This window comes from Plectropomus leopardus, chromosome 2, assembly GCF_026936395.1.
Source record: "Plectropomus leopardus strain MGB_pleo_1.0 chromosome 2, ASM2693639v1, whole genome shotgun sequence".
NCBI lineage: Eukaryota > Metazoa > Chordata > Actinopteri > Perciformes > Serranidae > Plectropomus > Plectropomus leopardus.
Window position 1 is genome coordinate 9105945 of NC_142177.1, and position 14058 is coordinate 9120002.

At 38.5% G+C, this 14058-nt stretch overlaps 1 protein-coding gene across 2 annotated transcripts in view; it reads left to right on the forward strand.

Moving 5' to 3' along the window:
- The window catches only part of phf2 (PHD finger protein 2), a 39128-nt gene extending 27793 nt beyond the window's left edge, over window positions 1–11335 (forward strand). The window contains exons 14-22 of one of the 2 annotated variants that reach the window (XM_042499668.2): window positions 548–663; window positions 880–1058; window positions 2611–2678; window positions 5423–5589; window positions 6481–6809; window positions 7654–7749; window positions 7832–7941; window positions 8021–8336; window positions 9317–11335. In XM_042499668.2, coding sequence (XP_042355602.1) covers window positions 548–663; window positions 880–1058; window positions 2611–2678; window positions 5423–5589; window positions 6481–6809; window positions 7654–7749; window positions 7832–7941; window positions 8021–8336; window positions 9317–9405 — 1470 coding nt within the window. In that variant the 3' untranslated portion in view covers window positions 9406–11335. The remainder of the gene's footprint in view (window positions 1–547; window positions 664–879; window positions 1059–2610; window positions 2679–5422; window positions 5590–6480; window positions 6810–7653; window positions 7750–7831; window positions 7942–8020; window positions 8337–9316) is intronic. The other variant, XM_042499677.2, reaches the window with a different exon arrangement.
- The last annotated feature ends 2723 nt before the right edge of the window (window positions 11336–14058 follow it).

A 14058-nucleotide genomic window follows, 5' to 3' on the forward strand; every position in this document is an offset into this window, starting at 1 on the left:
GTAATTAAAAAAAAACATGAAAAAACATTCTGTTTATCTTAGATGAAAAAAATCTGAATATCTTTTTACAATTAAATAGACTGTACTAAGTTATAACAGTGTAATTTTGGCAAGCTTGTATTCACACTGATATATTATCACCTCGTAAAATTCTTAACTAACATCCCAATTCATACATTTGACCGACACAGAGCAACATCAGAAATTATTTGGAGCTATTTCTCTTTTCGATCGTCCTCAGTTTTCTTGTGCAACGTCAAGACGCCTTTCACAAGTATATAAACCTTTAAACACTGAACAAGTTGGTTTGATTTCTCAAAACATGGGGAAAAACAGCTTTAAGCAATAAATAAATAAATAATAATTAAAAAAACAAAGGGAAATGTCAAATCTGAAATATGTATTTAAAATTATCTTACAGAAAATGAATTGCAAAAGTACATTAATTTAATTTTCAGCATTTTAAGGAATATTCCTTGTAAAAAAAAAAATAAGGTGGTGATTTCATTTGCTTCTGTGTTAATGTGTTTCCTTTCTAACTTTACAGAACAGCAAACCAGATTCTCTGCTGAAAATGGAGGAAGAGTGCAGATTTGACAGAACGCCGCTGTCTGGCAATAAAGACCGATTCAGCTTTACTATGTCTCACAAGAAAATGCTCGGGTATGTATGGAATGGCTGCGATTGCCATGTAAACGTTTTCATGAAAGGTCGTTGGAGAGGGGAGCATGTTAACCGTCTCATGTGGTGTATTACGGTGATTATGGAGCTATGTGGCTATCAGCGCCGTATCCATTAGAGCAAATTCAAGGACTCCTCGCCGTGAGTGGCCGGCTGAGCCCCGCATCACTCCTGTATTGTCCTGTGGTTTCCTTTCAGCTCCAAGATGCTGAAACCTCAGACCAACTCAAGTGTTTTTGGATCATTACAAAACCTAAAAGAGGACAAAACCAAGCCAGTGAGAGACGAGTATGAGTACGTCTCAGATGAGGGGGAGCTGAAGATTGACGAATTCCCCATCAGGCGGAAAAAGAACACCGTCAAGAGGGATCTGTCCTGTGAGTACTTTGTGTCGAGTTTCAGTTTATTTAAACCATCCAACCGCAACTCTTTTTCAGGATTGACTTCAATGTGTATGTAGCATTGAGCTCAGAATCGTGTTGAAAATCAGCATTTAATGACTGGTCACAGTATTTATTATTCTTTCATCCGATATTTCATGTTTAATGTCAGGGAATTTAGTTAGGAACTTGAGTTTCTACACATAAATATAAAGTATATATTTTATTCGGGTAATGTTGTTTTTTTTTTTTAATACTGATACATTAAGCATTTTGGCATATTTTGGGACAATAAAGTCTTAAAACTAGCCTCATTCCAGATCCAGATTCCAGTTTATTGATTTTCCTGGTGGGAAAAACGTTTGACCAATCAAAGATTTGTAGGTGGGGTTAAAAGTTGAGATGCCGTCTTCCTACATATTTATATATTCATGACTTATTCGGTAGGTGCGAGTGTAGTATACACAGAAAAACTGAAAACGGTGCAAGTATCATAGTGTTTACAGCAGGTGCTAGTTAGCAGCACTTGTCCTCAGTGAGGTAAAAAGAGGGTAAACTGAATACAATAAAACTCACATTATTAACATTACTTTTAAAAACTAGACTTGAGTACAAGCTTATTGCTGAATTAACCAGGATTTGGCATCTCTCTTAAAAGCGGTTGCAGCAAATTTTAAGTGATCAGGTCGCAACGTCTCTGACTTTGTTCTAAAATGCCACTCGAGGCTGCTCTGATGGATCTGCTTAAGATCCGTAATCTCTTACAGGATGGCTGAGGAACATAGTTAGCGAGCTACACCCACAAAAAATAGCATCTGGGTTTTAAAAACTGTCCGAAAAGGCCCTGGTGAAGCCCTGCAGTGGCTCAAACATGTTGCCTCTTTTAAGCCACTGTAAAGGCCTCTTATTATTTCCTGTCTTATTTTTTTGTTTTTCCACTTGGAGGGCCTGGATTGCCTTCCTGTTTAATTTCCAGACACATTTTTGATCTGTGTTTGAGTATACAGAGAAATCATCTGACCATCAGAGAAGCCATCTGTTTTTCCTCATACTGTATGTTTTTCACATACATACTGTGTGTATTTTTTGTCTTTATCTATACTGTAATTTTATTATGCAGGTTACTCTGAACACATGACATCTATTGCATGTTTGACTTGTCTGTTCAGGGTACGCCATGCCCTTGTTTTCCCTGTTAAATGTTTTTTCTGATCCGAAACAAGGATCAAAGGAAAGAGGGTATCATATGCTGTGCAGATTGTAAAGCCCACCTAAAGGCAAATTTGTGATTTGTGATATTGGGCTGTATAAATAAAACTGACTTTACTTGACACAAACACAATAACACCCTGAATTAATAAAATGATAGCAATAACAATGCAGTGTAAATAGCAGGCCAAGTAAGAACATGCTCACCAAAAAAAGTATTTTGTTTCGGAGATGAGGTATTGTGTATTAGCACTGATACCCAGCCCTACTATCAATGATGACAATAATATTTAATAACTTGTGTTTTAGCTGTTAACAGTGAATTCATTTTGCTTCCCAGTTTTGTCGGACATCAGAGAACCCATTCAGCCAGCCAAGAAACCAAAGTTCCAACCCCTGTTGACCAAGGTACGTGCCACACGACTTCATTTTTGACTGATGGTCTTTTGATTGATTGATTGATTGATTGATTGATTGATTGACTGATTGAAATCTTTATTTTGAACATGTAAACATGTAAAAGAGTACACAAACAAACAGAAGAAAACAAATCAAGGAAAGCAAAATAGCATTTACAAACAAGAACAAGTATAATGCCACAAAATTAGAAAATAAAATATAAATAAATAATATACTCATACCAAAAAACCAAAACAAACGAAACAACAAAAATAATAATAATAGTGCTGCATTTGGCAGTTTTGAGTTCACATGTCAGAAAAGGAGTGGGCTGAAGTTAAAAAACATATTTAATGCCATCCCTTCTTCACAAGTCAATATAAGTTAATTAATTATCAAATGTTATGACGCTAAGTAGCTAATGTTGGAGCAGTTTTAATACAGTTACACTACTCTTTGTTCATCGAGAGACTGTTCAGTGACATCGGAACTTCTTCAACCACATTCTAGGGGGGTTTATGCATAAGAACAGGCTGCATGTTCCTATAAAGCTCAGATTTAAAAGAAAAAAAATGTTAAAAAAAAACATTCTGGGGGAATCAGAGGAAGAAACTGCCTAAGCTGTGGACCACCACACACTAATGAGGGAAATAACTGTGGCATGAACGGCGGAAGAGAAAGAAACAGACTTCTGCCAGATGCTATTGTGTTTACTAATGAGAAGTCAGTGGAAACCATATCATAATGTAGTCTTAGAATTAACTTCAGTAACTACCTCGGGGGGATCCAGATCCGCTGGGGCCAGTGTTGCCCAATCAGATTGAAAGTTTCCAGCCAATCACAACTTAAATCCGAGCAATTTAATAAAAACATGCCCAAGTCATAACCTAGCCAGAAGCCTGTGTAAAAACCATAAAACCATTACATACACAATAGAACACATCATAAGCACACAGAGTTTTAAATCTGCATCAAGTCAGACAACCAAATACTGCAAAATGCACCTCTGGCGTCGTCTTGAAACTGCAATAACATGGTTAAATGCTGCCATTCAAAAAATACCAAAATCCAACCCATTTAAAACAACTGTAGATTAATGTGGGACCAAAACCAACCAAAAAATCAAAAATAAATAAATGACTCAATAAATAAATCAGTTTGCCTTTGAATGCACAAAAATAGTAGTAGGCATGTAGGCATTATTTATTTAATAAAATGTGACATAAATTGATGTTTCTATTTGAAGAAGTGTAAAATGGAAATAAAGAAAAGAGCCTTCAAATGTAAAGAGAAAAAAATACAGGAATAAATACACAGATAAATATATAAATTAATTAATATATATATATTTTTTAAATTAATGGGAAAGGAAAATAGGGGAGTTAATAGAAGGGTAAATGAATACAGAAGAAAATTAAAACAGAAATATCAGAGATATCAATTTATGTTACATTTAATTAATTATTTAAGTCCTACATTTATTTTAAATATTATCTCTGGTGCATTTAATGGCATATTAAATTAATGAATAATTTTTTTGTTTTCTTATTATTCTTACCAATATCCTTCTTTAACTACTCTCTGAGGTATGGTGTCAGGACAGACTTTAAAGCTACGGTACAGCTGGTCCTGTGCATTTTAAACACCCTCATCACATCTTGTTTAATATCCAGCAAGTCTTCCACAGCGCTGATAAAACCATGGCAGGCAACTCTGGTCACAATTCTAAATTCACATCTTTTTGGTCATCTTTGATCGTGCCTTGAACCAGATCGTGCCTTGATACTGTTTTCACAATATTTTCAAGATTGTGCTAAATTCTGATAAAAGCAGCCCAAATTCCATCCACCAGCCCAACGCTATTTTATCCATCCAACGTTATCAAAAGGAGCCTAATTTGGCAAAAAAAACCCCACCTTGTCAGGGGTCACAGAAACCCTTGATTATTGTGTATTTCTCAGTTTGTGGTTTTTATTTAATGCTCATGTGTTTGGGAACATCAAATGAAATGAACAATGCCTGAAGGCAGCTGTATTATTACCTGTTTTGTCTACACGTGTCAAAATGTACACGGAGCATATTTTAATATACATTTGTGTTAAAGTAACCACAGAGAGCTGGTCAAGCATTCAGTAAAAGTAACAATAGGACCGCATAGAAATACTCAGTTACAAATCAAAGTACTGCATTTACAATTCATCATAATATACTCTTAAGTACCAAAAGTACTCATTAAGTAGAATGGCCCATTTCAAAATAATATATTTATTATTATTGGATTTTACTTAGTGATGCATTAATTTGTTCATCACTTTAATGTTGCAGCTGGTTAAAGAGGAGCTAATCTGAATTACTTTATATACTACTTTGTGACTTATGATCTATATTTTGTATTAATAATCTGAATCTGCAAAGTAACTAGTAACTATATTGTAATAAATGTAACAGAGTAAAAAAGGAGAATACTAGCTACCAAAATGTAGTTGAGTAGAAGTATAAGTATTACCATATTACGGAAACACTTAAGTACTAGCACCTCAGAATTGTACTAAAGTACACTACTTGAGTCCACTGCTACAGCCAGCCACAGTCACGTAAAAAACAATGAAACTGAATGAAAACATTAGAAGTCATAAATTCATCACCTAAAAGGGACCCAAAAGTCAAATCCAGAGAAATCACCTTCAAACCAAAAACACTGACAGCAACATATATTTCTCCACATGTCTATTTCTACGTTGTCCCACACTCAGAGCGTGGACTCCTCAGACGAAGAGACCCTGCACATCGACACAGAGGCCAAGCCTGAGGTCAAAAGTCGCAACTCCAAGGTCAAGAAAAAGGGCGGCAGCGCTGCAGGGATTCTCGACCTGCTGCAGGCGAGCAAGCAAGTGGGAGGGATTGACTACAGCACCAACAGGTAGACTGAACCCCCACCTGACGTCACTCTGCTCCTTCAACACCACGTCTAAACACACTCAGGTTACAGTAACATGCACAGCGTTACTCTCTGAATGGCTCCCGCGGGGCCCCTTTTTTTCCTCTCACTAAATGAATTTACGCTCCTTAATGGGGCAAGCCACTGACAAACAAATGGCCGGCTCAACGAGCATATAATTGCATGAAAAAGCTGAATTTTATAATTTCGCTCAGAGCTGAAAAATCAACAGAGGCAACAATTTACGCAGATTCTGTCAGCGGTTTGTGTTAAGTCAATGTTTGTTCCATCCCGCCTTAATCTATCAAAGTGCTGCGTGGCTCCAGGCTCTTCCCTCCGCCTGCTGCTGGTTGCTGTTTTGCTCAGCTCTTGATGGTCTGTTTCCACCACACTGAAAGCTACAAATGAGCAATGAAAGAAAGAGCGAAACATCGGCTGAAATATGTTAATTTCTCAAATTGTTTCGCCGCTTTGAGGAGGGAGCGCGGTGAGCGCAGAGAATGAAGCGGCCGCACTTAATTACGGCCGTGTTTGACAGTCACTTCGCTCATTGTTGCAGCTCAGCAGCTAATAACTTAATAGGTGTGCGAATATGTTTATTTCCTTAGCTGCTTCTTAAAGTAATCACAGGTCCGTGGAGAGTTTTTGACAGTTTTGCTTTGCTCGACCAGATTCGGCACATTTTTAAATATTTTTCCGGTGTCAAATGATAATGATGTTTAATAGCACAACTGGTGACATTTACATGGACTTACATGGCTTTTTTCTTTTTTAAATTTTTTCTCTAAATAATTTCTCTCAGTCACTCTGCCAGCGTGTCGACTGCTGTGTAATGGCTGTGTTGTTGTGTATTTTTTATTGACGTACTTACAGTCAGCCACCTGCATCTCCCAGCACACAGGAGGCCATTCAGGGCATGCTGTCCATGGCCAACCTGTCGTCTTCAGACAGCTTGCAGCAGCCGTGGAGCAACAGCCAGTCCAAAAACAATAGCCAGTCGAAGAGCAACTCGCACAGCACGCAGGCCGGCAAGAAGGCCAGCGGAGGAGGCGGCGGCGGCGGCGGAGGTGGCGGCAGCAACAACAGCAAGCGGCCCACCAAACGGCTCCCGAAGAAACCCAGGAAAAGCAGCAGCATTGAGAGTCTGGATTACGATGACGACCAGGACCACATGGACGCGTGTTTCAAGGACTCCGATTACGGTGAGCGCCAAGAGCTGACTCACTCCTCTCGTTCGTGTTTTATTAGAATTTTTCAGAACCAGACAAGTGGAGCTCGCGGAGGTTAGGTCGGTGTCACAGGGTTATTTTTTGAGCAAACGAATGAGAAAATAATTATCTGCCATGCCTGATTCTCGCTGCTGCTAACAGGTGCTGTTAAAAACAGATTGACCCCTGATGGATCAACATGTGGGTCTTTAATTCTAAATTTGGCCTTTTCATTAGCAGTAGATGATAGGGCTTGTGTTTATTTTTCATGCCTCCTTTCCAAATCCGCCCTTTCTGTGATTTTTTTTTTTCCCTTTGGAACGTTTTCTTTGTGAACTGGGTCCAAACACAGCTGTTAGACCCTCCCAGCTTGTTAATAAGCCATTAACACGAGTTACGAATTGTTATTTTACATACTTTTTGAACTTCTAATTAGTGTCTAATTAGTTGTTCATAGCACGAACATTCTCGGCCTTGATATCTTCAAGCCAGTATGAGGATTTTCTCCCACACCGGCACTCTTTTCTTCTTTTGTAAACAGGCATTTTTTAAGTTGATCATCCAATTATCAGATATTAAACGTCTGGGTGGAATAGTTGTGGTGTGAGCAGGCGGAGAGAAGGGAGTAGTCAACAGCTGTCTAACAGCTGTCCCACATGCTGTCACTGGAAACTTCCACCATTTTCGATGCACGGAAAGCAGAAATAAGTGCACTTAAGTCACATTCTATGCTTTGCATATGGGATAATAATTGGCCGGTAATGTTTTCTACATCCTCTCACAGAAAAAAACGTACATGCCTGACATGTTAGTAATCGGTTTCATCTTTTGATTTCAGTGTACCCCTCATTGGAATCCGAAGAGGATAATCCTGTTTTCAAATCCAGATCGAAAAAACGGAAAAGCAGTGACGACACTCCGTACAGCCCGACAGGTAAATACTTGCATTACTAATGAAAGAATTACAGTTTTAGGAAGTAAATATGTTTTAAACCTTCACACTGATGTCATCACAGCCCGTGTAGGACCCTCAGTTCCTCGACAGGAGCGGCCGGCGAGAGACGGAGCCCGAGTGGCCTCCATAGAAACGGGACTGGCCGCGGCTGCAGCAAAGCTTTCGCATCAGGTTTGTCTTGTTAATATTTTGACGTAATAATGTTAAATATTACTGTAAATATGCAACATTGACAAATATGTGTCAATAGGAGGAGCAGCAGAAAACTAAGAAGAAGAAGAAAAGCACCAAAAAGAAGGCAATAGTAATCGAGGAGCCCCCGAAAATCTCTCAGGACAGTAGCTCGCCGGAGCACAATCTGGACTCCCAGGACGGCAGCCTGACCGACCACGAGTTCAACACTGGAACAGTCAAGTCGCCGGGAGGGCCGCAGCCCATGGCGCCAGGGGTTTTTCTCAGCCAGAGGCGACCATCAATGTCTTCTCCCAACAACAGCACCAACTCCACGAGCACCAACAGCAGCAGCATGGCGAAGGGGGATCGCGTGGTGTCAGCAGACGCCAAAGGTGGGTAATTAGGCTGGTAAGACTGCTGCCTTTCATTGACGGAGGCAAATGTCCCCCAGGCTAACGTCGTTAGCTTTGTCATTGCTATTCTTTGCACTGTTAGCGCTGTTAGCACCGTCAGCTGCTAGCCACCCGCTCAGCCACGTCCATGTTGAGAGCCGTGTGCAGACAATCGCAGCCAAGAATCCTGCTGTGTTCACATCGTCATGGAAACGATAGACGGCAAACCCAATATCTTATCAGTCGACGGGAGCGGGATGGTAAAATTAGCTGAGTCTGGTGGAGATTGTTGACAACAGAAAACATAAACGTCAATTCCTTCCAGTGTTAGAATATCTTAACTTTTTCTGTCCACAATTTACAGCCGGATGTTACATAGCTCCCTGACGCACGTTGAGAACACGAGCAAGCTGGACAATGACTTGACATTAATAGAAAAAAATTGTAAAATAATTAACACAGAATTATTTTGCTAATATTTTTGTGACATTCTTTATGAACAATACGGCATCAACATTAACATAGCATCATGCATGTTTCGTGTTACCGTCCTTAAAGCTTTTTATAAATGCATTTTCATGATAATAGACCTCTACTGGCAGCACAGAGGAACTACAACAATAATGACTGCAGAGGTTTTGACCACTTGAGGCGCTTTAGATCAGTGTTTTCATAAGTGGGTCCGATGGAAGCATGCAGGAGACTCATGCACGTTCCTGCCAGTTTCACGTTATTCCACTGATGGACAGTTGGTGGCATTAATGGGTCATGAAGCAAACTCACGCTGCAGTATGAAGGCAGGGAAGAATTAAGCTCTGAGCCAGAAAGCATGCATGTAGACCGGGCAGGTTGTAGTATTTTGTTTCATTAGGGAGTTAAGATTTGATGTTTGAAAAAAAAATCTGTTGTAAATTACTACAGCAGCAGGAATACTCACACTCACCTGTCTTTCCTCTTGTCTTTTCTTGTTCTTTTCACAGCTAAGCGGCTAAAGAAAGGCATGGCAACAGCCAAACAGAGACTTGGAAAGATTTTAAAGATCCATCGAAATGGAAAGCTCCTCCTGTAGCATGCAGCAGACTGCTGTTGGACTGGTAATTCATGAGCTGGGTCCCATCCCAAACTCACCCCCTGTTCACTGATTAAAGCCAACAATGGAAAGAAAAAAGAAAAAAAAAGAAAAGAAAGAAAATCATGCATTTTTCAATTTCTAAGAAGAACATCACTCAAATAGGTTTTTGCCTCTACTTATACTTTATAACTTTCAGATATTAAAGTGTACAGAACCTACTATAAATATTTTTTAAGAGAACATGTCTCATTTTACTACAGCTGTCAGTTTATCAGGGGTTGCTAAAACATGAAGTAGAAGTACATTGCAGTCATTCCAAGATTTTTGAAAGTATCCCTTGCATGTATTCAGTTGCATGTGCGCTTGGGTCAGGGTTCGGGGATTTTACACGTTAATTCCTAATATATGGATGCAGCTTATCATTCAGCCACACTTTGATGATCGACGTGTGGAAAAAAATCAGCTCCTTTCTTCCTTCCCAGATTCTCCGTGTATTGTGGTTTCGATTGGGGTCAACTCGAGCATTTATCTCTTTATGTTAACACTTACGTTTGCAGAGCACTATCAGCGGTGATATTTATTTATTCGTGTCGAGTGGTAGATAGGAAGCGGGACTTAAAGGAACAACTGTAAAGCACAAAGTGGAATATGAACAAGGCTGTGTGAAACAGCAGGAGTTGGGCTGACATAGGACTAAATAGTACCAGTATAGGATTTGTGACACTACGTGGGACCTGTAGCTAATGATAAGCCTCATCCATGTCAGGTCTGCAGTTACATGGGGATACTTTCTCTCTTCTTTTGCTTTCGCAGGCAGCACCGAGTCATCTCTGCGTTTTTACAGCTTCACACATTTCAGTATATAGAATGTAGCTTGTACATAGCCTTTTAAATTACTACTTTTTGTATCCTTTCCCCTTAAGGCTTAATTCTACATTTTTACCAGTTTTGCTAATTATGAATAAATGAATAAAAATATATATATATGGATATACAGTATAGTCCTGATTTTTTTTTTTATAGCAGAGATTTTTTTTCTTTTTTTTTTTACCCCTGTTAGATTTAAAGGTGTTGCCTGGAAACCAACTGAAGAAATAATACATTTTATTGTCATATGGCCTTACATACACAAAGCTAATTGTATTGTGATTCTGTTTGAACAAGAGACGAAGCTTTGAGGAAAAAAATGATATAAAATGGAAAAAAAAAACAAAAAAACAAAGTTTCTATGACCAGCCTCTTGTTCGAGTTCTAGTATCCTGAAGGGTTTCGGAATTATTTTACTAGCACCTTGTGAAGTGTTTATGTGTCAGTGATGTAATTTATTAATGTTTGTAGCTTTTTTATACTTGTACAATTCTTAAGAGTTTTTTGTTTTTGAATATTTCATCGACTTGTGAAAATTACCCTTAGCAGATGGTTATTTTTTTCCTTTTTTTTTTCTTTTTTTTTTTTTTAAATATGTGTGTGTGTGTGTTTGGGGGGCATCACGAACATTTTAGAATCTACTTTAGCTTTTTTTTTTTTTAATCTCCATCCTGTCTTCACTCAATGTCAATGTTATCATGGGAAACATTTCCAACGTGACATGTTATAATTATAATTATTATAATTATTATTATTAATATTATTATTATTGTTAATATTATAGTTATAAGCAGCTGCGTCCACGCCTCCATCACACCATTTTATTTTTGGTCCGGACATTTTGAACCGTTCAATGAGCTATACTCTATAGCGGCAGTGTTATCGTCACAGATGTAAACCATGCGTCCACTTCTCAGAAACGAGATGCGCTCCGATCAAACTGTCAGTGGGACATATTTTCAGGTTTTTATTTGTACAATATGTGTATTGCTTTGTCGTGGTTTATTTTTGTATGTCCGACCTATTAAATGCATCCACTGTGCCAGGACAGTGAATGATACCTGTTGTAGCTGTCTTCCCTTACTGTTATTTGCAGTACTAGTAAGTATTTACAATCCTTTTTGACCTGAATCTATATTTTTCTGTATTTAGACGATTCTGTTTGAGATCATGGCTCACTTTTTTAAGACATCGAGAAATGGCGAACTCTGAGGAACAAGCATATTGTTGTTGAATGATATGATTGTCCGCCTTGTTTACTTTTGCAATACAGTTAACTGTGGAAAACCTCCTTTGTAATGTGTTCCTCTCCCACCCGCAATGTGACGGCTTCTGTGCTCACGACTAAAGCGTGTTTCTCCTGCTTCACATTGTCATGCTTTGAAGTTGCATCAAATCCAACATCACACTGATTGCAGATTTCTTTTTTTAATTTCTTCTTTTTTTTTTTTTAAATCAGCCGAATCTTTCAAGGTTCTGGACTCAGTTTAGGATGTTGCCTCCCGAGCTTGAGCAGCTGCTTTAGCCGAGTCATTAATTAAAACCAAGCCAAAGTCAACACCATTAAAAATGTATTAACGCAAAAGTGCTCTCATCTAGTCAGGCTCTCTTTACTCGAGAAAGCCCCCTCACCCTCCTGAGCAGGTGTTGCAATGTTTAAAGACAACATACACAGAAATTCATACAGGATTCTGCTCAGTCAGGAAAACGTATTTCCTCATGTTTACTTTTACTGCCTCGCAACGTTTGATTTTGCGCTTAAATCTGTGGTCAGACAGCCAATGCTCATGTCAAACTCTTAAGCAGCAGCAAGTCTACGCCACTAGATGGAGTCCAAAAATGTATAAGAATACAGCATCTCATGCATGTTTTTAAATCCTAATGCAATCATGTTCAAGCAGACCGCAAATGCAGGATTCACATGTTGCAGAGCAGTTGTGTTTTAGTATGCGCTGCATATTTAGACTTAAAAGTTTGACCATTCAGTCAGCTTTTAATACACATTCTGTTCGAGATTTTATCAATGCAGTTACAGAAAAGAAAGGAAAACTAGTTTTGAAGGCGGCATCAAAAGATTATAAGAAAATGTGTGTGTCCAACATAAATAAGTCAATTAACTCTCACTTTGTGTAATTAAAGACTGATTACATAAATAGGAAAATCATGTGAAGCCTTCATACATTATGTCTTAATGCCGGCCCCTAATAACACATCTGGACGCAAGTGATCCCCCCCCCCCAAAAAAAGGCACAGTGATCTTTATGGGAATCTGCCCCCCCCCCATGTTGATGTTTTATGAAATTTCTCAATCAGACCCGAGTGTGGGTGAAAGAGATGCGGCCGTGCAGCGAAGCCGTGCGGCTGTTAAAGGTCATGACCCCGTTTCCACCCTGGTTAGCATCAAAGTGAGTTGTTATGATTAGCTAATTGTTAACACACAAGAACGTGAAGTGCTCCGACATCAGCAAATGAAACAATCACATAATTAGTTCTTGCAGGGATCATTTTCACGCACCGACATGAAAGCTCACACTCACACTGCAGCAGGCTGAGTTAGACGGCTTCACTTTGAGGGCGTTTTCAGTGCAATTAAATATAAAATCTTAAGTTGTCAAGAAACTAAAAGTAGATGAAAATTTTCTTTTGACTTGTATTGAATTTACATAGTTTATTTCCTGATATTAGATTAATAGATTATACAAACACTTACACACACACATACATACAAAAGTAAACTCAAAGAAAATGTAGTGCAAAAATAATTTCCATTTCGTCTAATAGTTTATGTCTATATATGTGGCCCATAAAAACTTTATTTAAAAAAAAAGCTTTTTTTTTCTCGATACAAATTAATTTGTCCAATTTTAAAATATACTCGAAATGATTTACTTTGCTTCAACAAGTTGACTGCAATTGCATTCTGTTAAAAAGTGGTTTAAATATATTATTATATATTATTATTATTATGGTAATGGTGATAATATTAATAAGGGACTGTTCATTACTTATGATAGTTGAGGGAGTGGTAAAAAAAAAGTGGGGGAGGTACTTCACATATTTTTTAAGGCACTAGGGAGAGAGTTATGTTTTTTGATTTGATGCTGTGGTGGGACATTCAACTTTAAGTGGTTATACTTTTATTTACTTCAATACCCTCAGAACCCCAAAACCAGTAAGTGGGTTTTAAAGGCATGTTTTGCCTTTAAATATCCAAAATAACTCTTTCATAGCCATAAACATTGAAATATGAAGGAAAGGGTCATTCATTTTCCTCCTGTCACTTATGGAGGCTCAAGGAAAAATATTTGTAGAAACAGCAGTTAGGGTCGCCATATTGAACAAAAAAAAAAAAAAGTACAGTCCCTAACACTAACAATAATCTTTTTTCACCTATAAGAAAGAAAAACTAGTAGAAAATGTAAATGTAGATTTCTACATGTAGAAAATGTAGAACATGTAGAAAATCACACACAACGTATCCTTTCTACTTTTCAAAGCTGTGATCCCTGAGCACTGCCCCCTCCCTCCTCGTCTCTTTGTCAGTTCCACCGGTGCAGTTGGTCCCCTCGAAAGGGCAAGTGGGATCACAATTTAAATGTCAGTGTATTAAAAACAATGCCTGCAGAGTGTTACAGTCTAACTGCATTCATGGCCACGCTGCACCGGCTTAGTGATCGCAGATGTGAATGGGCTGCCCTCGCTTGCTTTGAAAACCCTGCGGTCCTGTATGAGAGTCCCAAGTGGTCAAGAGAAACGTGCCATGTGAGAGATGTGTTAATTACA